Source organism: Electrophorus electricus, chromosome 12, assembly GCF_041902795.1.
Source record: "Electrophorus electricus isolate QZ-2024a chromosome 12, ASM4190279v1, whole genome shotgun sequence".
Classification (NCBI taxonomy): Eukaryota; Metazoa; Chordata; class Actinopteri; order Gymnotiformes; family Gymnotidae; genus Electrophorus; species Electrophorus electricus.
The window spans coordinates 26169631-26194895 of record NC_137508.1 but is presented as its reverse complement, the minus strand read 5'-3'; the positions used below and the strand labels follow the sequence as shown (position 1 = coordinate 26194895).

General features: G+C 41.4%; 2 protein-coding genes across 5 annotated transcripts; one reads left to right on the top strand and one right to left on the bottom strand.

The window, feature by feature from the left end:
- Positions 1-539: 539 nt before the first annotated feature.
- On the bottom strand, positions 540-14531 carry galnt7 (UDP-N-acetyl-alpha-D-galactosamine: polypeptide N-acetylgalactosaminyltransferase 7). 2 transcript variants are annotated; one of them, XM_027021016.3, is made up of 12 exons: positions 14225-14531; positions 12688-13133; positions 7209-7375; positions 6610-6740; positions 6384-6463; positions 5880-6062; positions 3539-3656; positions 3169-3291; positions 2696-2914; positions 2277-2375; positions 1980-2108; positions 540-1579 (listed from the first exon to the last, which is right to left on the bottom strand). In XM_027021016.3, the coding sequence occupies exons 1-12, from the start codon at positions 14345-14347 to the stop codon at positions 1442-1444; spliced, it is 1956 nt and encodes a 651-aa protein (XP_026876817.2). In that variant the 5' UTR covers positions 14348-14531; the 3' UTR covers positions 540-1441. The 2 variants fall into 2 exon arrangements, with proteins under 2 accessions (XP_026876817.2, XP_026876816.2); XM_027021015.3 differs by lacking the exon at positions 5880-6062 and adding an exon at positions 5439-5621 and having other exon boundaries at positions 14225-14530.
- Positions 14532-18669: 4138 nt separating this feature from the next.
- Positions 18670-25231, top strand: prelid1b (PRELI domain containing 1b). 3 transcript variants are annotated; one of them, XM_027020985.3, is made up of 6 exons: positions 18670-18740; positions 19435-19620; positions 20283-20508; positions 20807-20920; positions 21164-21242; positions 24321-25231. In XM_027020985.3, the coding sequence occupies exons 2-6, from the start codon at positions 19529-19531 to the stop codon at positions 24425-24427; spliced, it is 618 nt and encodes a 205-aa protein (XP_026876786.1). In that variant the 5' UTR covers positions 18670-18740; positions 19435-19528; the 3' UTR covers positions 24428-25231. The 3 variants fall into 3 exon arrangements, with proteins under 3 accessions (XP_026876786.1, XP_026876787.1, XP_026876788.1); XM_027020986.3 differs by having other exon boundaries at positions 18710-18760; XM_027020987.3 differs by lacking the exon at positions 18670-18740 and adding an exon at positions 18751-18828.
- Positions 25232-25265: the final 34 nt, after the last annotated feature.

Genomic DNA, 25265 nt, shown 5'->3' with positions numbered 1-25265 from the left:
AGGTTGTGTGATTAACCACTCTACTACTCATGGCTAGATTAGTAGTAGTTTAAACTAGGGGCTTAGCTGAAAAAGGCACTTAAAGCTAAAGTTTTCACAACCAAGTGGTTCTGATTTCACTAATCTGTTTCAGGCTCATGCAAATGATGATTACAATTCATTGTTGATTAGAAGGAAACTGGCCAACGAGGCCAGGCCTTGTGTAGGTGTGCTATGCTTTCTAGCTCTTCATTAAAATAGTCCAAATATCTTCCATGGCATAAAATTAAATTGCCAGGTCCTGCAGTTAGTCAGTTATTCCACATCAATTACTACATGTGTAGTGATGACTGTTGATGCACTGTAGAACTATATGCAGTGAATTATAATGAGTGCATAGTTTTCATACATTCAGTTCTTTCTTTTTAGCATTACTATGGACTGTGGGCTATAGTTTGGACTAGATGCACATGAACAACAATGAATTTAACAGTCTCCATTTAAATGTTCTGTTTAAAAGTCTCATGATAATTATGGGTATATTATTTACACAACAAATGTAAATTGGTAAAAAGATTTAATTTATTCCCTTGGGAAAACCATCAATCACTGTTAGATATTTACACCTTCATAAGGAGTCTTACTGTATCTCAAAATGTTACTTTAAAAATGCATATTTACATTGTACAAAAAATAGCATACACTGTAGTTATTTTTTGCTCATGATAGAGAAACCTGTGACCATTAAAATACCTGTTATTTGGCTGCTGACAATACTTGTCCAATGATATCTATTAGTTTTAAATCATCAGGATCCATATACACAAGTAAACATTCCATTTACCAGACATCAATGCAATAGAAAAAACAAACCCCTTTATTTCCATTACCCTTGCCATATATCCCTTTCCCTGCTGTACGCAGCCCCATTGATTTCCTCACATTCTATGAAAATGCAGCTTCCAGCTTTTGAAATTTCACTGTCAAAGATCAGAATATGAGAGCAGGAAATCCTTGCAAATAAGCATCCAGTGTCGTTATATAAAAAAAATAAAACCAACAAAAACATTTCCCATTGGGTGGTAAACAATCCATATGTCTTGAAAGAAAATAAGACTAAAACATTTAAAATGTAGCAGTTATGAGTTAAAACAGTGGTATTGCATCTTTCATTTCTTTGCGTCTTCCCATAAATAATGGTGGAGTCAAAAAGACCTTCAAGCAAATTCCCAAAGCACAGCCCTTAGCAGCATGGAGAGCAGGAGGAATCCATGTAAAAACCCTATACAACGGAGCAAAAATAAAATAAAGTTGAGGTCATGATATGAGCTCTGACGCACTGCTGAAGACTGAAAGTGCAGAACCTTTCCATCACACGTATTTACACCATTAATGCCTGGTGCTGCAGTGAACAGTGTTGTGTTGTTTTTCCCCCTTTAAGTGCATGTCATCGTTCTTGGATTCAGACTGCCACAATATTGTTCATTTCCCATTTTTGAGTGCTCTTGTTGTTATCACAGTCAGAGAGGAAAACCTTGTGCAAGACATCTGACCGATCTAAACATTTCCCAGTTGGGATGTGTGTAAACCGATGGAGATCCTGGAAGAGCAAAATGAATACAAAATGATGAAGCAGACAGTGTCTGGTCATTCAAGCACTCAAGTAGGACAAGACAAGAAGTTAGTACAGGAGATCCATCCTGAGGGTGGATTACAATAATTTACAATATAAAAGGTCAGATAAAAATACATTAGTGATATTAGAGGCAATATATATATGGAGATTTTTATATATATATATATATATATATATATGACTAGCACACTCTTAGTGATGTTGGAAGATTTAGCTAAATAAACATAATATGCATATTAGTAGTTGTTATGTACTAAATACCAACTGTTGGTTCATTAGCTGTTGACTATCTTTTAAACATATTCCTGTCAATACAAACAACACCCCCCCCAAAATCTGTCCGGAGACCTATTGTCTGACGTACCTTAAAGTATTTCCACTCAGCATATTCGTTCATATTGCAGTGTGTGATGATGACAGAATTGTCATCCGAGCCCTTGGTCAGGCACTGGTCATACTGCATAAGCTGGTTCGCTTCATTCACTCTGAACAGCTGCAACACACAACACTGCCACCATAATTTCTGAGTTTGGCATTGAAACCCAGAGTATGAGAGTATGGGTTCTATGGCAGCTATAAGGTCGGCTGGCAAATGAGGCTAAATGACAGCTGGAGGTGAGGAAAGGGGGGTGTGCGTGCGTGCGTGCGTGCAACTGCTCACCTGATTCCCTCCCATTCTGTGGCAGGGCCCGATCTCCACACTGCCACCGTTTGTGTGGCCCATGCTGTCTATGCAGTAACTGGTCTCGAACCCACGGATCTGAGATCACAGGCAGAGGCGGGATGAGCACACCACAACATGCTACCTACAAGTTCACCTCCAAACAGCCGCATGTGCTCTGGTTAAGAAAAATATGTTTGTTTTTCTTGAAGGATACCAGAAGACTTAAACTTTTTCTTTACTTTATATATATCCAGTCTCGTCTATCAATGGGACCTTTACAAACACACAACTTCAAAACAACGTCTCATGAAAACTGGACAACTGGCGCAGCATAGTGTAAATCCCATCTCCCCATCCCTCAATCAGTGGGTTTATTCCTGATAAAGCCTAAGGCTGTAAGGCCTGAAGTCACACACCTCTCCCCAGTCCACGTTCTTGGGTGGCAGCGGGTAGTGAATGGGGATATCGTAGGCGATCTCCTCCATGAACCATTTGAAACTCTTGCAGCGGTGCTCCTCCCTGAACTTCTTCAGAGCACTGATGTCACCGTAGGCCAGAGTAAGAGTCTCGGGCCGGCTGGCGTAAAAGTAATGCTTATACTCATCCCACCAGACCTCCACCACACGGACATAGTTCTGCATAGTCAGGACACACACAATCTAGAGCTAAAGTCCTCATTTGTTATGTTATATTGCACAATTACACACTCAAAATAACAATCAAATTATTGTGGCAAACAAACTCCAACCTTGATGGCTGACTGCCCTGAACACAGAAATATTCACAAAGGCATTTTTCTGTTATATGATCACTATTCTGAACATTGCTTCAGGTGCTAAGAAAAAAAAAGAAAGGAAGTAGAGGCATATTTTTGCGATTGAGGGCTGACCTTAAGTGTTGGGGAGGAGCCTACGTGAGCAGGGGGTGGGTTTCCCTGCCAGCCCTGCAAGCGGTAGATGTGGCCTACGCGAGAGCAGGGAACAAACAGCAGCTGGCCCCCACACTGCCATATCTGCACAGGACATGGGCATACAGGCACACACAATAACAGAATGACTATTAGCACATGTCAAATACATGCACTTCAAATGCATTCCACATCTTGTCACATAAATCTGCATAAACCCAGCTAATGGGTTCCGTTACAAATGAAGGGTCCTTGGACTAAAAAAAGCACAGAAAGATCTGTTCATGAACTAAGAGCAGAGTCAGTAAAATGTGAGGTTTTATATACAATATATAAAATCCAAGTTATTTACCTTGTAAGATATCTCAAAATTCTCTCCCCCCCAGATCTGCAGGCCAGGATCATACAGGCCCAGCTCAAAGAAGAAATCTCTCTCTATAGCAAACAGTCCACCAGCCATTGCAGGAGACCTTATACACACGAACACACAAACAGTTAACTCTCTCTTTTAAGATCCCAATGGAGTCCACACATGTCCAGCCTGACCCTATACTTAGGGAACCTCAACTACTCCAGTTTTGGCTTCCTGTTGGAGCTCTTAGCTCCCCTGAGCTATGATTCCCATCAGGTTCAGGTGTGCTGGCAGTTTAAATATAACAACCAAAATGGACAGGCTTTAGCTGACAGACAGCCAGGCTGAGACATGCGGCATGCACTGTCACCAGTTCCGTCAATATCCAGAAAGCCTGCTCTACAGCTTGATTACTTAAACATCAACTACACCCCAATGCTGCATAGCCTAGACTTAAACCCTAATCAGGCAAATTGGCTCATCACTTATTTTATAAAGGGAAAACACCAAGTGCCCTCAGCGACAAACAGAATGCAGATATTTGGCAAATCCAGACTTCATGCAGATGTTTCAGTTGTTGTTTTTTTAAAAACAGACTGCACATAGTCAAGGTCTGAACTTACTGCTGGTACAGTGGTCTCAAACCCTGGATTTAGCCTCGACTAGACAAAATGTGTGCCTAGAACACCCCCACAGCATAGACAGGCAACAGCTACAACCAGCTGCCCATGAGTGGGCGTCTCACTGACCCGCCACAGAGCCTGTGCAATACTGCCAAAGCAAGCCCCTGCCATGATGTCATAAGACTTACACCACAGGGGTGCGAATCTCTGACCTCACAATAAATATGATTCTTTACAAGATGATTAAACCCTCCTATTTTACTATTTTACTATATTTCTACCAAATTGATCAGATTCATTTATGTTTATGTTTAGTATGATTTAGAATAATAATTAAAAAACAAAACAAAAAAAAAAACACACCCACACCCACCCACACCCCCACACACACCCACACACACCCACACACACCCACACACACCCACACACACCCACACACACCCACACACACCCACACACACCCACACACACGAATTATTTAAATAGTAGTGAAATATAGACAATAAAAGCAATACTCCAAGCTTTAGATTCTGGAATTTAAGTTCACCATGAATTATGAATGAATTATTATTTTGACCAACATGCTTTATTAAATATTAACATGCTTTATTAAATATTGCAAATCAATGATAATTGATTATAGTATTGCAAAATGGATGTTACTAAATTGATACCTTTAGATTTGGGGTATTTTTACACCCCTGTTCCAGCAGCAAACGTGATGGGAAATCAGAGCCCAAAGGCCATATGGCAGACTGTGCACAGCGATCAACTGAAAGCCACATGGCACACTGTGCACAGCGATCAACTGAAGACGTTACAGTAGCTGTCTTTAGTTTTGCATGGTTAGTTTTAGTCAAAAGGTTTCACAAGCAACAGTATTAGTATACTAACACAGACCTGCCAGGAAGGACTGGTCTGAGAGGTTGTAGTAGAATGGAGGAGATGACTGCATGCAGTGAAAAGATTAAATGGTGAATTCAATCATTGAAATTGTTCATGAATGAGTAGCTTTGTTTTGGTATAGCATGAAATGGTACGGTTATGTGGATTGCAGTATATCATCAATAAGAATAATGTTTGACATATTTGTGCTGGAGCCTAGCTGATGGTATCTAGGCTTGTTTCTGGTGAGCGTGTCCCAGATAACAGATAACACTGCTCAGCCAATCTTAAAGGACTTTCTCAAAACACCACATACAAGCTCACCACCAATCATATCAAATCATTCAGTGGGTTTAACTCCAAATCAGTTTTGGAATCAGGCTTTGAATTACCGATAGGGCTCAGTTCTAGTTAATCTCATCTGCTTCTCCCTGTCACCGAGCGGCACACGCTTCCAGAGCATGCTCCAGTCCCATGCTCCTCGGGCAAAGCCATCGTCGTCGCCCCCACCCTGGGGCTCTACGGAGTAAGTCTGCCCATTAATGGAGTCAATCAGAGGCACCGTGCACACTGTTCTAAAAGCAGTAATGAAGGATGAAGTGGAGGGGGTGGGGGAGGGGTCCATGCATGCGTGCGCGCGCACACACACACACACACACACACACACACACACACACACACACACACACACACACACACACACACACACACATGCAATAGCACATATTTACAGGTTGGGAGGGGGAGACATAAAACAGGATAGAGGGAAAGAGAGAGAGGGGGAGAGAGATGTTTTAACAACCATGCTCTGGGTGACCTGAGGCTGTGTTTACCGATAGGGTTCGGTCTTATGCTTTCTCTTGGCCTTCTCCCTGCTGTTCAGAGGGACTCTCTTCCACAGCAGACCCCAGTCCCAGGCGCCGCGCGCCAGGCCATCCTCGTCGCCGCCCTGTTGGGGCTCGATCGTATAATCATTGCCGTCTATGTAATCTATCAGAGGCACTGTGCAAACCGTACTGTAATGTCAACCACAATACAACAGCAGTGTTAGGTGATGGAAGTCCAGGATGCAGGGGCCAGAACCTGAAGAAGAACAGCTGCTCATGTTGTTTCACGGTTTACACTTATCGCCATGATGGTGCTATGATTCATATCCATGTGGTGCATTCTCAAATGTATCCTGCATTAATCTTAAAACACAGAAATCCAGGTAATATCAAACAAGTTCTGATCCGTTAACATGCATATTAGAACACTTTAAAATGCATCAGAGAATAAGCTCTGCTAGCCAGCTGCTTCTTTTTCAGTTAACGCAAGTAACACTCAGAGGGCCATACCGGTCCTTGGATATAGGGGCCACCAGTGGGGCGTACCAGTTCACCCCTACTTCACAGTGGGCATCCAGGTAGATCAACACCTGAGGAGAGCAAGCTGCTGTAAGATGCATGTAATCAGACACACACACACACGCAAGCATGAATCACACGACCACTGACCGACCTGTCCACGAACCCTGCGCATCTGCCCCAGAGTGGCTGTGCGTGCTCCTATACTCCTGCCTACCTGCCCCAGAGTGGCTCTGCGTGCTCCTATACTCCTGGCCTGGATCAGGCCTTCTCTCTTCTCATTGCGAAATAGCTTGACCAGGCCATTCCACTGCTTTATGTACTCCTCTAGTCTCTCTTTCAGGTGAACTAGACAAAGAAAATTTAGAGAGAAAGACACATAAAATGACAGCGAAATAGGCACAGAGAGAGCGGAAAAAAAACAATTATACAGGTCATGAGTCCCACCCAAAACTCACACTTTTTTTAGCTAAAAGTCATCGTCAGCAGCAGCTACAAGTATATGCGAATATGTTACTGTCTAGAAACAATGTGACTGATAAATAAAAAGTCACCAGACTGATACATTTGCAGTATTTTTGACTGCAAGTAATGTAGAGACAAAAACTGTTCACTGTCTAGACTATGTCCATGTCTTGCACACCAAGTACCTGGTAACACAGTTAAATGCTCTGAATGACTTATACCCTATAAGAACAATGTAAGGGATAGCGATAACTGTACCATAATAATATATGAATATATAAAACGTATGCAGATAGAGAGGCACAGATTCCATGATAAAAAGCAGAGTATGGCTGGGTCTGCTAGAACTACCTTTGTTGCTGAAGTCGTCGATCATGACGATCTCTGCCAGGTACCTGCTGGGGGTCCTCTTGATGACACTGTGCACAGTCCTCATCAGGGTAGACCAGCCCTCGTTGTGGAACACAATGACCACGCTGGAGGTTAGCAGGTTTTCGTCATACTGCCAGTACTTACACCTGAGCACAGAGAACACAGGCAGCAGCTCAGCCAGCACAGCCAGATTTCATGACTTGGATTCAGAAATATACACTACATATGGATTTATCATTTCCAGGCAGTGGTTGTCTGTGTGTGCGTACATACATGCTTATGCCTTGCATAAGAGCACCCATATCAGAGAACAACTGTTTCTGCAGTAACAGGATCCAGGCACGGATATAAGTACCCACCCACACACACACACACACACACACACACACACACCCCACCCACCCACACACCCCAGCATGCAAACACATGCACACGCAGAGCTATAGAGATCAAGAACCTGCTGCTCTAGTAACATAATATGTGCGTGCACACACACGCACACACAACTCCCTACTGTGGAGGCCATCTGTGGCACAGGAAGGCAACAGCCTCACTCGATGCTTCCTCTCTGTAGTGGCAGCAATGCCCAGTGCATTTCCTCACTCACTACTGTTTGCCCAAAAAGTAAGCAGCCAATACTATCTTAAGATGGACTGTCTGAATAGTTGTGTACAGATGGTGGACAGAGATGGCAGTAAAACCTCAGGGCTGTAGTAGCCTGTGGTTATTTTTAGCTTGTTTGACCTCTAACAGATCACACCCAAACATTTCACACAAAGCAAGGAGAGAAGGCGATCACACACACACCCCAAAGAGAGAGGGAGATCACACATAAACCCCCAGTAAAGACAGAATAAGAATGGTGCTAGGGAGCTAAGGGAATTTTTGGGGGAGGAATATAATGAACAGCTTTAGGCACATGGGAGAGAGAAACAGAGAGAGAGAGACTTTGACGTTTCTTGTTTACAAAGCTACTCGACAGATTCCCTGAAGAGTTGGAGCCGTTGTGAGTGGGCCTGCCAGTGTGACTGCATTAATGCTCAGTACAGTGCCTCTTTGGAAAAGCTCTTGAATGCAGTTTGCATACATTCCCTGTGTGTTTGAGCAAATATAAGTGTGTATACACACATTTGCAAATTCTCTGTCAAAACCACTCAGGCACATGGGAAAGGAGCACAGGACAGATGCATGTGAATGTAAACTTCCATGTGACTGAATATATGAGCATGTACTATACATAAACATACTGGAAGAGTCAATATTCCCACTCGGATGCTGTGGAGGACTATGTCCCTATTCCACCTCTGAGCCATTGTGAGAGAACGTCTCCCTGCTCCTTCACTGTTCTTCCATTCAGGCCATTACAGGGAAGTATCTGAGAGTGACTCATGGCTCCAGAATGAGGCCAAGCCTCTGATTAATTATCAGATAAAACAGCACACACTGCTGTTCCCTGCACATGGCCTTGGGATGCAACGTTTTGATTTCACACAATTAAGAATACCTGCAATATCACACCGCTCTACAGCACCACACCCCTCCACAATCATGCACACCTCTGCAACACCATATCACTCCATGATCATACACACTTCTACAACAACACATCCACACAACCCAGATGAGAGAGAAGAGCTACAGTAATATGATTATTACTTTATTTGGCTAAAGGGTAAGAACTCTGGCTTCAGCGTCTGTGGTGCTGAATGGAAGCATGACTGAGCAGAAAGTACTATGAAGAGATACCGGAAAAAAATGTATGGGAGCCAACAGAAAACATAGGTGTGAAGGCTGATGACTTACAGCAAGCACACTCCCATCATGGATATTGAATTTATACAGTGATAAACTGTGTCCAGCCATACATTTGCACCACCTGAATGGATCACATTACCTGATTATTAAGGTATAATTGTTTAACATTGCACATGCAGAACTCTTAGTTTTTCTAACTTCGCTTAGTTTCATGGTGTCCATTTATTGTTTTTACTGATTTATACTTATAGTTAGAAACAAAGAATTATGACACTAATCCCAAATCACTGCACTGGTGTTGGTCTGACACCAATACCACCAGGTAGAACTGAAGGGGAGTCAATGTAATCCAGCCGTTCTCATCGGCACAGGGCTGAGTCCTGTGTGTCTGTATGTATGAAACAGAGATAGTAGTGTCGCTGCACCGTCAGCCACTTAGACTGCAGAACTGGTAGAGCAACTGGCTCGCATGGGCAAGGTTGATGACAGCCTTACAATGTCAGCCATGCAATGCTTTGAGATCAGGCCTCCATCCAAACTAAGGTGTGCCCCAGTGGACAGAATACGCTATTAATAATATAAAATGCCTGTCTGGTGTGACAGATAGAACACCAGACACACTGAACAAAGAACAGGTGACGCTGAGACAGAACAGAAGAGAATAATTCTGCTATCAGAAGGAATGTGGTGAACCTGTGTGCACATTTCACAAGAACTTTGGACAAGGACAGGTAAACAAAATCACTAAAACCAGCATAAGAAAAGCTGTTCACAAACTCTGCCTGTTGTGTGTGAAAACACAAGTGTAAATCAGAAAAAGAAACAGAATGAAAAAGATCTTGGAGTGAGAGAAGGTGTATGCGATTGTGTGCACATGCATACAAGTGTGAATGAAAGAAATAAACACTAAGATCTTAGAATGAGTGAGTGTGTGTCTACAGGAGAAGGCTTTGTTTTGAGTGAGGTCAGTAATCTTTCTGTCTAAGTTGTGGCCTTGAAGAGCACCACAGGAATTTTAATGGAGTCCCAGTACATTCCTCAAGACAGCAGGCATTTTGACTACACCCCAGCCCCCTCCATCACCCACTCACACTCTGTCTCTCTCTTCACTCACTCACACACACACACACACACACACACACACACACACACACGTCTGTATCCCATTATATCATGTACACACACAGCAGAGAAGATCCTGTCCATGAGGCCCAAATCACTGCCCTCTTCCTGCCTTTTTGGTGTCACTGTGAAAGGCCAGACTGCTGTTCCCAGGACAAGCTGGTGAAAACAAGCCAAGGCTGTTTACACTGCGCAAAGGCTAGGAAAATCTGGGGCAATCTGATTATGTCCACTATAAAATATGTTCTCTATTGCACAATATATTCCTATTAGTCTAATCACTTGAAAAAAGAAAGAAAGAAAAAAAAATCAAATAAACACGTTGCTTGATGCCTAAAGATAAATGGCCTATTCTAACTGGCAAAGTCTGCTGTGCACGCATGTCTACATATTTGGTATGAGAATGCCATGATATAAATTGAAATTATTATTAATATTATTATTCCTAAAGACAGAATCTACAGACTGGTAAGACAGTATGTGAGAAAAATTAAACTTAAAGGAACATTTTTTGCAAACACTGCCATCTTCTGGCAAAGCTGAATATCCATTCAGGCATTTTTACATAAGTGACGTACTAGCAGCAGTTGAACCTGCATGTCTGAAGCCTGGAACAGGTGCAGCAGAATAAGTGTGTCTTCTGTGGAGATTTTACTCCGTTGTACTGGGTAGGTATAAACACACAGTCTCTATGGTTTCCACTCCTACAGTTAAATGTAGTCCAGTTACTGCATTGCCTAACTATACATAAAGTGGCAAAAGAAAAGCTGCATTTAGGGTAACACAGTGGTGGCTCAGTGGTTAAGGTAATCAGAAGGTTGCCAGTTCAACCCTCACCACCAAGTTGCCCCTGAACAAGGCCCTTAACCCTCAATTGCTCAAGTGGTATTCAGTCATAATTGAAAGTCGCTTTGCATAAAAGCATCAGCTAAATGCAATAAATGTAACTCATTGGTCCATATTTTAATCATACATCATAACACTTGAGAAGTCATTTGAGAAGAAAATATTGTTCATTTACCCACTTAACAAGGGCCCTTGTTAAGTGGGAAAATTGTATCCACACATACAATTAGATTTTTTAATTGTAATAACTATGTTTCAGAATATTTGAAGTAGAACAATATACTCCTAGTATTTGCAACAGTAAAGAAACCAGACCAAATAGCAGCCCACAAAAAACAGTAAGGTTAGTGTTTAAAAGCTCATCATTTAGCTATGACAAGGACTGAGCAGAACAAACAGATATTGTATAACTGGTCTGATATTACAGCTCTATTTGGGACACAGTTATGAGAGACTAAACCATAGAAAAATCCAAGGCCTGAGCTATGAAGCTGTGCTTACAGCTCTGCACAAACACTGACTGGCCTTTACGGTCATCTCAAGTCATTGAATGTGACAGACTCCCTCAAGGAGCGAAACCTTGTATTAGCAAGTTGCACTGAGAAATTTCAAGGCTGTTACACTTTTCTAAAAGGACTTTGTGCAAGGTCCACAAAAGGAACTTGTTTGAGCAACAGGTGTGGTCCCAATGTTTGATAATATACAGTCTTTATACTGAAATGGGTGCGATTACTAGAAAGGGACAAAAGAAAAATGCTGTACAAAATCAGCCCACATGTAAGGCTTGAATACCTATACAATTAAGTGTGATATCATCCTGACCAGTGTGCCTCACTCTCACAGAGGGACACATTCATACAGAAGAGACCTAGACCAGAGCCAGTGGAACTTACTTCAAACAAACAAGATCTGAAGAGCACCAGGATAAATCCTGCTTTGCTATTATAAAGTCATTCTGGGCAGAGAACATTAATCAGTGAATTACACAGCTTACTAAAACAGCACAAGGCAATGTCCTACACTAAGTACAGAGAGCAGAGTGACACTGCATATTTAAGCACAGATAGCAGAGATACTTTGATCTGTCAGATAATCTGACAGAGATACTCTGAGGGACTGTACAATGAGCAAAACAACTCTGATAATTTTTCCATTCAATTCCACACATACAACAATGCGGAACAACAATTTTCAATAGCAATGTTTACAAATGTTCAGAATTCTGGAATACACGTAACGATAAGGGTTCATTTGTGTCAAAAGTAGCTATGTGACAAGGAAATAAGGGAGGAATCCACAAAGGGCAGGAAACCGCTTCGCCTCCGGCAGTGCTTAGCTGTGACGAGCTGGCTGCCAGGATTTGAATTAGATACTTGCTTGGACCTGTTTGTATTCATGTGTACTAGCATGTGGGGCTCATTAACACCAGCACGACTCTTAAACACTGCTCACAGATCCAGTGCCACCTGCCTCATCAGTATCAGAAATGCAGTAAAACTCAGAGTTTCTGAAACACGGTTTTTAATATGGCATCAATAAAACCTTTGTTATTTCATATATTTGAGGATGAGTTTTCAAATGCCACCAGTATTTGAAAGGATAATGTTCTACTGGTCCTAACGATAGATGTGTCACATAGAACAGTTCAAACTGTGTAAACTTAAAATAGTCTGACAAGCCACAACACTCATCACTCCTTAACTCTCACACACACATGCATGCATACCATACTCACTCTTCATGGCGCAGGTCACTGACTGTTCTGTCCAGTGAGATCATGTCACTGGCCACCATGTTGAAGCCAAACTCTTTAATACTGGCCTGGGCTGCATCTTTGTACTCGGCCCCCAGCACGAACGGCTTGCTGCCCTCACCTGGACCACCAGGGACCCCAGCGGGCTCAGGCTCCTTGGGCTCAAAGTTACCCAGGGTCCCTCTCCGCAGCACTGGGTCAGAGTACACGTTGGTTTGGGGCTTGAATGTAACATACTGCTTCTGAATGATGTTCTGCTGGTCCTGGGCCCTGAACTTGGGGTTCAGTCTGTCAGCCACACGTCTCTGACGGATAGACTCTAGATCCACCTCTAGACCTTCGACGTGGGGCCACGGGACAACAGGCTTGAACTGGTCCACTACGTCATTGTCAACGTTCGGTGGGAGGTTTTGCACATGTCTTGCCTCCTGGAGTTATAGAAATGTGGACACTGTTAAATGAACAATCATGTCTGTTTCTAAAGGGTTTTATATAAAGACCTTCACAAGCATCACTCATGTAGGCTTATATAACACACTCCAGAAATATAAAATATCAAATTCACGCTCAAATAACTGAAACAGCAACTAAATGTTGAAGTCTTCGTAGACAGTTTAACGAATCTTTCAGCAGATAATCAGTAAAATCCGTACGAAACTCATGTAACCAGTAGGAGTGTTACTATAGTTTGGCGCAGCCGCGAATAATGACGTGCTGTCAAAACTCCGCCACGTGTCAATGAATAACGCCGGCAATTTCTGCGCTACAGCTAGCATCAAAGTAAAACGTTACGTGTGGTCTCCCACAAGTTTAGCTACATAGGGTCACGACCCGTACTTCTGGAGGAAATAAAAATGACACGCATGCATGGCAGTCATTACGCGAACGATGCAGTAGTTACTTGGCTTTCTAATTCGATATCTTTTAAATGCAATTTATCTAAAGTATTTTCCCCAGTTTTTCTTTATTTGTATCAACATCGAATGTTGATACAATGAATGAAAACATCGTCTGCTTGTATTGTAATTTAATGATATAAAATATGCGCCATATCGCCAACAATGTAGCTAGAAGACTTCCGGGTTGTTGCCCAGATTCACAACGACGGTTAGCGTGGACATTGTTGTTAAGCTAGCTTGCTAAGTGGCTAACTAGCAAACGGGCCAGTTTAAGTTAAGCAGTACAACTGTAATAGACAATAAATGTACTTGCAGTTATTTATATAGCGTTGAAGTGCGTAAATTAGTATTTCTTCAAACTAGTTTGCCATTCAATCGAACTAAAAAGCGTAGCTAGCTTAGCTAGCTATCTCCATGACAACGACTCTGGCTAGCTTAACATGCGAGCCAGCGTTTATGCTCCCTGACTAGCTAGCAAGTTTAGCTAAATATCCTAGCTAACCCTGTAGTTATACAGAACGGTGAAACGTCTACAATCAGCGAAACCACAGCTAAAAGAAGTAAAAAGTCGCTACTTAGCATTACAGAAGCAGAAATGACTGAATAAATGAGTCACCCACCAGTTTGGCAAACGGGTTATCGTCGCCTGGCTTTGGAGATAGAGAAGACCAAAGCAAAACCAGCCCCAAAAATGTACCGATTACCAATACACTTCGAAGGATAAAGCCAACTTTCAACCTCATTGTGTAGTTCTGCTGGCAGAAAGATAATGAATTACTAGCTGTCTAGAGCTAGTTAGCTAATGTGAAATGTTTCTCAGCCCCCCGCCTGACACCCCGTGTCAAGCTCCGTGTGCAGGGCTCCGCCGGTTGCACCCAACGTCTCACGCGCCGCCAAACCTGCAGTAGCCGTTCTGCTACAGGCTATGTGGAAAGCGATGACTGTGCGCCACGCAGACTTATGCCTAGGCACACACGGAAATTTTTTTAGAAGACACGGATATTGCATAGGCTTACTTGGTCAATGATCAACAGTGTAAGAATACATTCATAATACAACGTATAGATCTGTTCCAAGTATCGATCCTCTTGCCTCTTTTTATCTGCAACATTGTGTCTGTTGTAAGTGAAAGGACCAAAGTTACAGTACATCAATCCTTTAGAATAAATAATAATCAATAGGCAAGGGTGCTTCCTATTTATTCAGTATGTTGCCTTGTGTGATTTATAGGCGTGTGGCATTTTATGCACTTTAATTTGTATTTTAATATACATATATCCCTAAATTACTCCCTGTTCAAATTTCTGGTCAACATTACTGTGGTGAGATGGCGGTATGTTTTTAAGAGGGGGAGTAGACTAAAGATAGTATGCCAGTTTCCATGTTGTCTTCGTTCTTTTTTTTTTACTATCAACACGTAGATGTTTTAATGTAAACATGTGATCTGGGGAATTATACTGTTTGACATGCAAAGCAACCCTGTCCATTTGGGTCTTTGTGGGTTTGAATAATGTTGAATATGTGTGTGTGAGTGTAAGATTATCAACAAAGCAAAAAAAGATCACTGTTTAGAGTTGTAGCAAAGATCCAGCATCCCCTAAGAAGTGGCCCAAAACAGTTTGGCAAAACAACTATCCAAAGAGGAAGATTGCCCAAAGCACAAAAGATTGTTTGTTTCCTTCACACTGACATAGCCATATTACTTCTATATTATTAAAGACCTTTCAGCAGCTGTGTAAGCAAAGTGCTTCATCCACATGAAAGGTTTGCTTGCATAAATACTTTCTGAATTTATACAAACTTTCCAAATATCCACAGACCTCCTGGCCCTATCACACTTAGATGTTTTTGTATATTGATTTTTGAAAAATGTGTGTTTTTAAAAACAGCTTTCTTCAAGTTACTTACAACAGGTGCTTAAATTGAGGTCGGTCTTCTCATGTAAGCCCTCTATTATACAGTTCCATACCAAACAGCAAGCTCACCACTTAATTTTTTTAAACCCAGTAAACCGTAGCTTTAAGAGAAGGTAATGAGAGTCTGGGATCGAAATCGGGGCTTTTTAATGACAAGGGTACAATAACGCCTCCGAGATCCGTATTGTGTTAAATACAGTGCCGTTACTAGGAAGTGAACGAATTGGCGTCACCCTGCACCGCTTTGTCTGGATAGTGAGCGACCCCTAGTGCACACGTTGGAACATCGCTATTGCTCCATCATCACTCCATCATCACTCTATGACCCAATACTGGCTTGAACGAAACCGGCAATTCCAGGATTTACGTTCAACCAGACAGCTCTGTCAAAACAAGCAGATGTTTAGCTAACGTCTTATTATTATTTATCTAACTATGTTATTATTTTTTAACATTTGCTAATTTTCTTACACATTTACATTGTAACTTCTAACCATTGAGCAAATGTCCTGCCTATAATAACAAGCAAGTATTTATTTATTTATGTTTGGCAGTTTGTGTTGCCCTGTGTCTATTTAAACGTGTCAAGTAAGATCAAGCAATGCAAACATAGTCTATACAGTGTGTCAAGTAAACCTATATTATTAATGATGGGGGGGGAAATACTACTACCGTTCTCCACAGAAAAACTACACACATTCTCCATCTTCAGTATCAGCTTACAGGCGACATCATACAGCCCTCCCCGCCGAAAATATTAGTAACTATTTCTCTTCATGTCAACAACAAGAAAAACATGGGTCATCTTTAGACTGTATTACATATGCTTTATTATACTTTTATTATGCTCTACATATACCTCACACTGTACCTTTTCCAGTGACGCCCACCCTTTCTTTGTGCCGAAACTAATCCTTTTTAAGCACTTTTAAATACTACTTTTTCACTTTGTAGCAATAATTTTGTATTGTATTGTACTTTATTGCACTGAGCGGGGTTGCACAATATTGCATTCTAGATCAACTATACTGTAGCCTATATTTTGGCAACACGTTCTGACTTTCTGTCTGACTTTTCTGTGTGAAGCATACTTAATGATATATATATTTTGGGGTCCAAGCACTATAGATACTTGAACCCTTTTGGTATTTGTTGAAGAGTCTTTCTTATTATTCCAACTTCTCGCTGCAAGGAATTGCTCAGACCAGGTCCTACAGACATGAAACTTGGTCAATAGATTGTAGTACTTCCCCTTAACTCCCACACCATATTATACAGACAAAATTCTCTTTTTCTAGTGATTACTAGTATTCCAATCTTCAAAAATCATCAAGAATTATTAAGCACTGTAATTTAGATTGTGAGATATTGTGCAAAATTGCATATATTTTTGAACACAAACTAGGTTATTTGCCGAACGTTCACAATGTCTGGCCTCCAGACATTCAGAAGATTCTGAACTTTAATAATTATCTTTTTTTTTTTTAAATCAGGAAATTTCAATAATATATTATTTTCAGATGGCAATCAAAAACATGGTTGGGTGCTTCCACTGCAAATACTACACATATACAGCTCCAACTCATGAAGAGAAAGACAACAAATTTACAGGTGGATATCCTAAAGGAGTGTGGGGTAGGGAAAGAATTTTGGCACACATGCAACACTATGTGGCTGTAATTACACTGAAAATCCAAGAATCTGTCCCACTCATTGAGATAGTGCAATTAATGTGAAACTTATATTTACAGCATTTAGTTGACACCTTTATCCAAAAGGACTTACAATGATATATTCAAGTCCAGCACAGGCTGGATATCATATCTACAAATATATCAAGGGGGATATCATATCTGCAAAATGGTGGACACCATAGGCCAATCCGATTTCAGCACACATTTGACAGGTTTACGGCGAGTTAATCCCCAGCTCAAATGGTAGGTTCAGGCACACTCTCTATAACAGCAGTGTGGCAGTAGTAGCTCAGTGATTAAGGTACTTAACTTGTAATCAGAAGGTTGCTGGGTCAAGCCACCACTGCCAAGTTGCCACTGTTGGGCACCTGACCAAAGCCCTTAACCCTCTCTTGCTCTAGTTGTACTCAGTCATAATTGTAAGTTGCTTTGGATAAAAGTGCCAGGTAAATGTAAATAAGATGTGGTCAGGATTCATAGGGGGTGCTACTCATAATTTAATATAGGCTACTTATACTGGTCTATGTTATTCTGTTTTAGACATATCCACCACATCTTGGTATCAGGTAATGCAATTCTGTGAAACAAGCAACATTGCCTCAAAGTGTTTTTTCTAAATCTTACATTATTATCAGAGTAAATAAAAGTAAATCTCAAAGTAAATAATTATCAAAAAAAGTATTTTAATACAATGTGAATGCCTTATGTCAATCATTGTGGATGCTACATATCAATGGACAGAGTTCCTCCACAGTAAATAACTTAAAACTGTAGTAGGGATAATCACCGTGTACCCAAATTTAGCACACGGTGAGAACGTTACACGGAAGAATACCATGTTTGGGGTGAATTGGTGTGAATCGGCCTTTGGGGGGCATTATAATGTTTTGACATTGACAACATTTAGGTCACTCTCCACCAAGCTTCACATACTTGTTCAAAACAGTTTGTTGAAAGGCTCCTCTAAGTCTGGTTCAGGTTGACTTTATGTAACAGTTACTGGAATGTTATGATATGTTACAATACAATTTGCACTACTTGCACTCTCAATAAAATAAAAGGCATAAGACATTTTAAACTGTAACTGAAGTTTGAATATTCAGGTTGTTACAAAAGGCCTACTTAAACAGCTGTTAAATGTCACTGATCATTGTCAATAGTCATCAATTACATACACAATAGTTATGGATTATAAATATTTTGAAAAACATGACACATGAGAAGACTAAACAATCTATGTTTAACAATCAGAATTCATAGAATCCTGCTTGTCTTGCAGTCTTCTGAACAGTTTCCACAGTGGATATTGCATAAGTGTGCATTAATGCGCATGATCCTATGTTTTCCATCTCCAATGTAGATAGGGATATGTCCATGGCAAAAGGTGGACCATGGCAAACTGCAGCCGGACCATTCATTCCCTTCTCGTATAATCGGATGTAACACTATGCCTCTTTAAGAATTCAGACGCTAGAGGGCGCACACCAATAATGGATTAATGACTTTCATGAAACGCTGCTCGACAGGTTCGCTTAACGTTGTCAACGTAATGTCGAAATTCTCTGTGTATTACATACTCGGGTGGTAGGAAAATTATAATAGTGTCTCTAATGTGTAGGTACTAAATTCAGATTATTAGAATAATCAGACGAGCTGACTGTGATCGCACTGTTGAATCCGAACCCTGTGAATGGAAAGCTAACCTAGCACAAGTAGCATGTAACATAGATTAACGTTGGCTAGCTAATAGCTATGTAGGTTTTATTTTGGACATTTTTTAAGGCTGTATGGAAATTAGCTAGATAAGCAAGTTACGATTTAAATATGCAGCGAACGTTTTCCAGAACGACGGCGTTACTTATAGCTACCTAGCTAGCTAGGTTAGCTAACTAACTACCTTAGCAAGCCTGCAGTAGGCCGGTCTTTTAAACTGAACGTTTTTAAATAATATGCAACTAATTTAAGATTTACAGAGTGATCGACAACTAGAGTTGTAATTGGAAACTGACTTCGATAACTACACATCTTAACCTCACCGTGTTCAAATTTTAAACATGGCACTGAAATTTAGGTTAAATGTATGAGGTAAAGTTAGCATAGCTAGCTACACAGCTAGGTCAGGGCATGAAAAGCAGTTGGGAAAACGTTAGCCAGCCGGAGCTCTTTATTCTGTAAACCATGCTACACATTTTAATTTCGTCCGTCTTTGTTTCTCCTCAGGGTTGACTTAAGCCGCAGAGGTTTTATTGGAATGGAGAACGTTTTGTCTTGATAACAGCCTAGGTTATAAGTTTACCACTTTTAAGTTGGAGGGATGGTGAAGTATTTTTTCAGCGAGGCGGACATAAAAAGCTCATGGGACCATGTTTTCTCTGCGTTTTGGCAGAGATACCCCAATCCATTCAGGTATTCGCTCTTTCGCTTTTTACCTTTGAACGAGAGATTCCAGTTTCAGAAAGACTAAATAAGGTTTACTGTGGGTAGCGGTTAACGGAAAACTTTACTGTGGGGAGCAGTAGGTAACGTAAATGTATCAACTGTCATCCATTTAAAACCCCGCGAGGGTTGTCTAGCAGCAGGCGTGTAGTATTGCAAGAAATGCCGCGACATCTCGCGAGTCTATGACTCGATCTTATCGTATACATGTCTGAATACAGGTTGGGCATGGGACTAATGTTTTAATACTTACGTCGACTAAGATTACTGTCTGTACCGTGAGCTTTGAATTCGTCGTATGTGTTTTTATATATATATATATATATATATATATATATATATATATATATATATATATATATATATATATATATATATATAAATATATACATACATACATACATATAAATATTTATTTATGTATGTATGTATGTATGTATGTATGTATTTATTTATTTATTTATTTATGCTAGCACTGCTCTAGGTTACTCTGGCTTTAATAGTTCTGTTTTTAAAGAGAGGCAGAGAAATTCAGCATCTTGTCCAAGATCTTTTCAGCTGGAAGACCTTTTAGAAAATGTCAGTGTACACAGGAAACAGAAGTGTAAAGCAATGTGTCTTGTGTCGGTCAGCACACACGTTCTCACGGAGGATGTGGTGTTCCGCATGGTAACAGTGGACCAACAACTCATCACACGCCGTCTCCTCACCAAGACCAACAGACTCCCTCGATGGGCTGAGCGATTCTTCCCCTCCACCCTGTCACGCTGCGCTTTTATTCTGGAAGATTCTATAGTGGATCCTGTGAACAAGAGCTTCACAACATACACATGGAACCTTAATCATACCAAGCTGATGGTAAGAACACACCTCTGCCTCTTACTGCAGTCTTAGAACCTTCTGTATACATATACACACACGCACACACACACACAGAAAACTTTAGCTACTGTTGTTACCAGTAGGTAACTGAAAACTACAGTAGGTACCAGGAAAGAATTATCTTAGGAAAGTTCACTAGTTTGAAAGCCTCAGTCTTTCCACAGTATGTATTTAAAGAAACATTTCATGTGTCATTCATGGTGTTTAAAGAAACATTATGGGATGGTGCTCACTGTAATCCTGTGTGTGTGTGTGTGTGTGTGTGTGTGTGTAGTCAGTTAAGGAGCGCTGTATTTTTCAAGAGTCGGTGGCTCATCCATCATGGACTCAGCTGCAGCGGGAGGCCTGGATCTCCTCAGATGTGTTTGGATTCTCCAGAGCCATCCAGGTACCACAACACACCAAACACACAGCTTGGACTACTTCGAAGACACAACTACACATCGCTTACACTACACACACAACTACCCACCAAATTACTCAACACACAAATACATAGAATACAAAGCAGAACCAGATTACCCAACTACATACCATACAGCTTTCACAAGCTTACATAGCTGTGTGGTTGTGTTTGATGTGGGGTGTTTTCTGCATTGTGATTTTGTGACTTCTGTGTTTTGTGTTCTAGGAGTTTGGACTAGCTCGCTTTAAAAGCAACCAGGTGAAAGCCATGAGGGGTTTGGAATATGCGCTGACCAACTTATACGGTACGTTAGTTTGTGTTTTATATGATAAGTTGTAGTATCAGTAAGATGCTGCCATGTGTGTGTGTTTGGTAAGATATCACTACTGTGTGTGTATGCACAGTAATGTCACTGAGAAACAGCAGATTGGCTGACACACATGCTCCTGTGTCTTGTGGCCAAAGAAGAGAAACGTGCTTTGCCTGCAGTCCAGCATTTCTCTTTCCTGGCCCTGCAAGTTGAAGCAGGTATGTTAGTTAACAGAGGACCAAGCTGTGGTGTGTCTGCAGAAAGTTACTGTGACTAAAGCTGTTAGTTGCATACCTTCACTGGAGTTCAGACTCCCCTGCATGATAATGGAGATGCAGCATCCCATGTGCGCAGTAAGGCTTTACAAACAAGGCTCTCTGCATGGCCTTCTGTTGCTGCACATTGTTACCAGCATCTTCCTGGTGATGAGCTCAGTTAAATAGCCTGTGTTCCAGCTGTCCTGCAGACATTGTCATCATTCAAGGTGAGGCTGCCTGCACTGGGTCAGAGCTGCACTGGCCCAGAGTGCTGGTCTCACTGACCATGTTTACACCTGCTATCAACATGTGTCTTGAGAGATTGGCTCATATGTGGTCAGTGCTGTGTACAAGTGTAAATGTGGTCATATGCAGCTTGGAAACACAGTGTGAGCTGATCACGCAGACTACATTCAAAGGTGGTGAGAGGTACACATGGCCAGATCTGTACATTCTAATGTCTCAATGTGTCCTGGACAACATGGAAGGACACCTTTAAGGGAAAACATGTCATCATTCTGGAACATGGGGCCTAGCTTGCATACCATAAATGACAGAGGATGAGAGCAACATGCCCACCAGCAGAAGTGATGTAAGTATCACGAAATCTCAACATGGTCAGATGTAAATGCCTGCGTCTTAACCCATAACCTGTGATCTGATCATGAAATGCATGTTAAGACCACGTGTAAAAGTAGGATCATCAACAGAAGCTAAACAACATTATTAGTGGCATTTGACTGGATTACCAGTCAGTGTGATCAGTGTGTAAAAGTAACAGTAGTGTCTGAGTGGACTGGGATTTTAGATCACTCTGTCATCTGTGTGCCAGACTCTGGGTGTGAAATGCTCATTACAGCTCAGCTCTGTCTGCCAGTGGTGTAATGGCCTGTAAGGATGATGCAAAACACAGAAATCAAGCATTAACCATTACTTCCTGCATAGCCAATGCATTGCAGTCTGCTGTCTCAGTGAGTGAAAGGGACCTTCACAAAAATGTGCAGTGTAATCATTCACTTTTTTTTTCCTCTGCTAAAGCCGGTGCTGTTCCATCAGCAGCACACCATGACACACACTCACTGATCTGTAATCAGTGTGTCCTTGGGCGGGGGGAGACTCTGATCTGCAGCTCAAAGGGCCACTGCAAATCAGCCTAGGCTCATTCCTCTGGGACAGCATGGCTTACTGTACAGACTTCATCGTCCACTATAAGGACATGAGCAGGGTCAGCCAAAGCTACTGTGTTGGGAAACCTCCAGCCCTGGATATTCTGCTCAGTTCTTCTCACCACAGACACGGGTCAAGTTTACATTTGTGGTTCAGTTCTGTTGGTTCAGGACAAAGTAGAAACTTATACATTGTTGTGTTTTAGTCTTGGTTTGCTTAGCATTCACAATGACATTTACTGTTGAACCACAAGATGTAAACAAGGCTCATATGGAGACGTCAAATTCTGATGGAACTGCTTTTATGACCGACATTTTGCGACGATAACATTAGCTGAACTGTAACAACGTGTACAGGGGGTGGTCTTTTTACCAGCTGAAAATATATTTTTAGTACTTTGACATTTTTGTGCATTTTCTGCAGTGTATTAGAGATGTGCTTGTTATACCAAATGTTAATGATGTTTTTTTACCTATTCACTGCTCCGGGTTTTGCCTCTGCTCATTTCACTGCCACCACTCTGTTCTCTCATGCATCTTTTGACGTGATGTCCTGTGCTTGGTCCATACTGTGATCACACTTTAAACAAACGTACCAGTGTTTATTTGGAATCGGCCTCAGGACGTGTTCACGGGGACTCTGTCCACTTATTTGGGGAGCAGCAGAGTTTGAAAGACTTCTCACTTGCTCTCTCTTTTTCTGTTAGTACAGGAAGAGCAAGAGAGACTTATGTCCAAATTTCAAGAACCTTTGAAAAAATAAAATTTGTCCAGAGTACTGGGTGAAGTGATCAAGCTTGTATCTTGGAATCACATGTTTTCGAAGCATTTGAAATACTGGGAGCAGTACTGGTACTCACCTTCAGTGACTTTCCCTCTCTTCTGGACTCCTCTTACAAGTGCAATTCCTATTTCAGGATTGGGAAAAAAAAATCCTTGCTGGCTTTTGCAGAGGGAGCATTAAATGAAGTGTTTGACATGGCGGCTTACAGCGATCAGTCTCATTCAGCATGTTTGAGAAATGAAATCTGCTGAGGTCATGACCCCGCCTGCACTGTTCAACACCACTCAAAATGAACAGAGCTCTTTTCAAACACTGCAGACAATAAATGCCCCTGGATTTCACATAAATACCGCCAGACTCTGATATGCTTATAGTGAAACTTTGAGCATGTCCGGGAGGAAGGTAGGAGACGGGTGAAGTTACTCATCCTTGCCAGAGAGAGCTTGGCTCACGGCTTACATACTCTCGGTGGCTGTGGCTTCCCTGGTCCGTTCCAGTAAAACTCATCCCACATACAAATGAAACCTTAGTTGGTTAAGATACCTAGAAGCATCTGTGAGAATTATAAGCAACAGACTGTCCTTGACAGACTTAACTTAATTTAACTGTTTCAGTGACATGAACACAGTTGTTTTTAGTGGTGTGTCTGTGCTTCAGTTTCCTCTCTTTTGTCTCTGTAAAGGTTTATGAGACCAAGCACCTTTCATGAGTGTGCTTTTGTTTTAGGTTCCCCACTAGAGCTCACTGTAGATCTGGGTTCCTGGTTATCCCTTAGCACTGAGTGACTGGCAGTTGCCAAGTCTGAGCTAGAGAGTGTGTCAGCAGTGTTTCCACTATTTATCTTCTTTGTTTTGTCGGTTCTCAGGTGATGTGCACCAGCGACCTCCCCGGCCTGCCATGAGGGAGACGAAGGAAGCGCAGAAACACCTGACCCCTGCAACTGCTCCTCAGAAACCCCGGCAGTACGTGTGACGGGCACAAACACTCGTGGGCCACAGCTGAACAGTTACATGCAAAGACTGCTGATACAATTTTGCCACATGCTTGGCCCGAGACATACTGTGATTAGCTGGCTGGCTATAAGGTTGATCATTTCTCTGTGTGTACTGTATGACTTCACGTCTAACGTGTGTTTCTGTCTCATGCTCTTCTGACTCTGAGACTTCAGGTATGACCCCTTTGTCTGTCTCTGATATGAAACCCATCAACCTGAGGGTGCAGTAATCGTTGGTGCAGAACAGCACACATGCTGTCTAATCAAATTATGCAAAGGAAAATCGGAAAACTGCTGAAATATGCTAGAAATGTTGCATTTGTGAATTTATGGTCTTAGTTTGGACCTGCTGAGTTGGTCTGTGATCTGGGGGCCACTGCGCTCTCGCTCTCTTCATGTGCTTTTTTAAAAAACAAACAAACAAACAAAAAACACATTCACAGCTCCCATAAATGTCTTTGGAGATGGGTCTGTGAAAGAGTTTGCTATTTATTTATTATTACTGCATTTTATAATTGCAGTAATATTATACTGCAATAATTGATTCTGAACATGCTGTTCTAATATTGAATAATGTTCTTCCTATAAATATTAACATATGACTTTGCAGCATTTCATATTGGAGAATTGAGCAATGAGAGAATGGATGTAAAACACATTGTGCTGTGCGCATGTGGGTACTTGATTTGAGACAGAAACATCAATTTTACATTTTTGTTTAAAATGCAGTTATATAATTTCATACATCTATATTTAAAAATTAAGTAAAAATCTGATGAGAATGCTCTTTGTCCTCTTTATTAGATCCTACCTGCT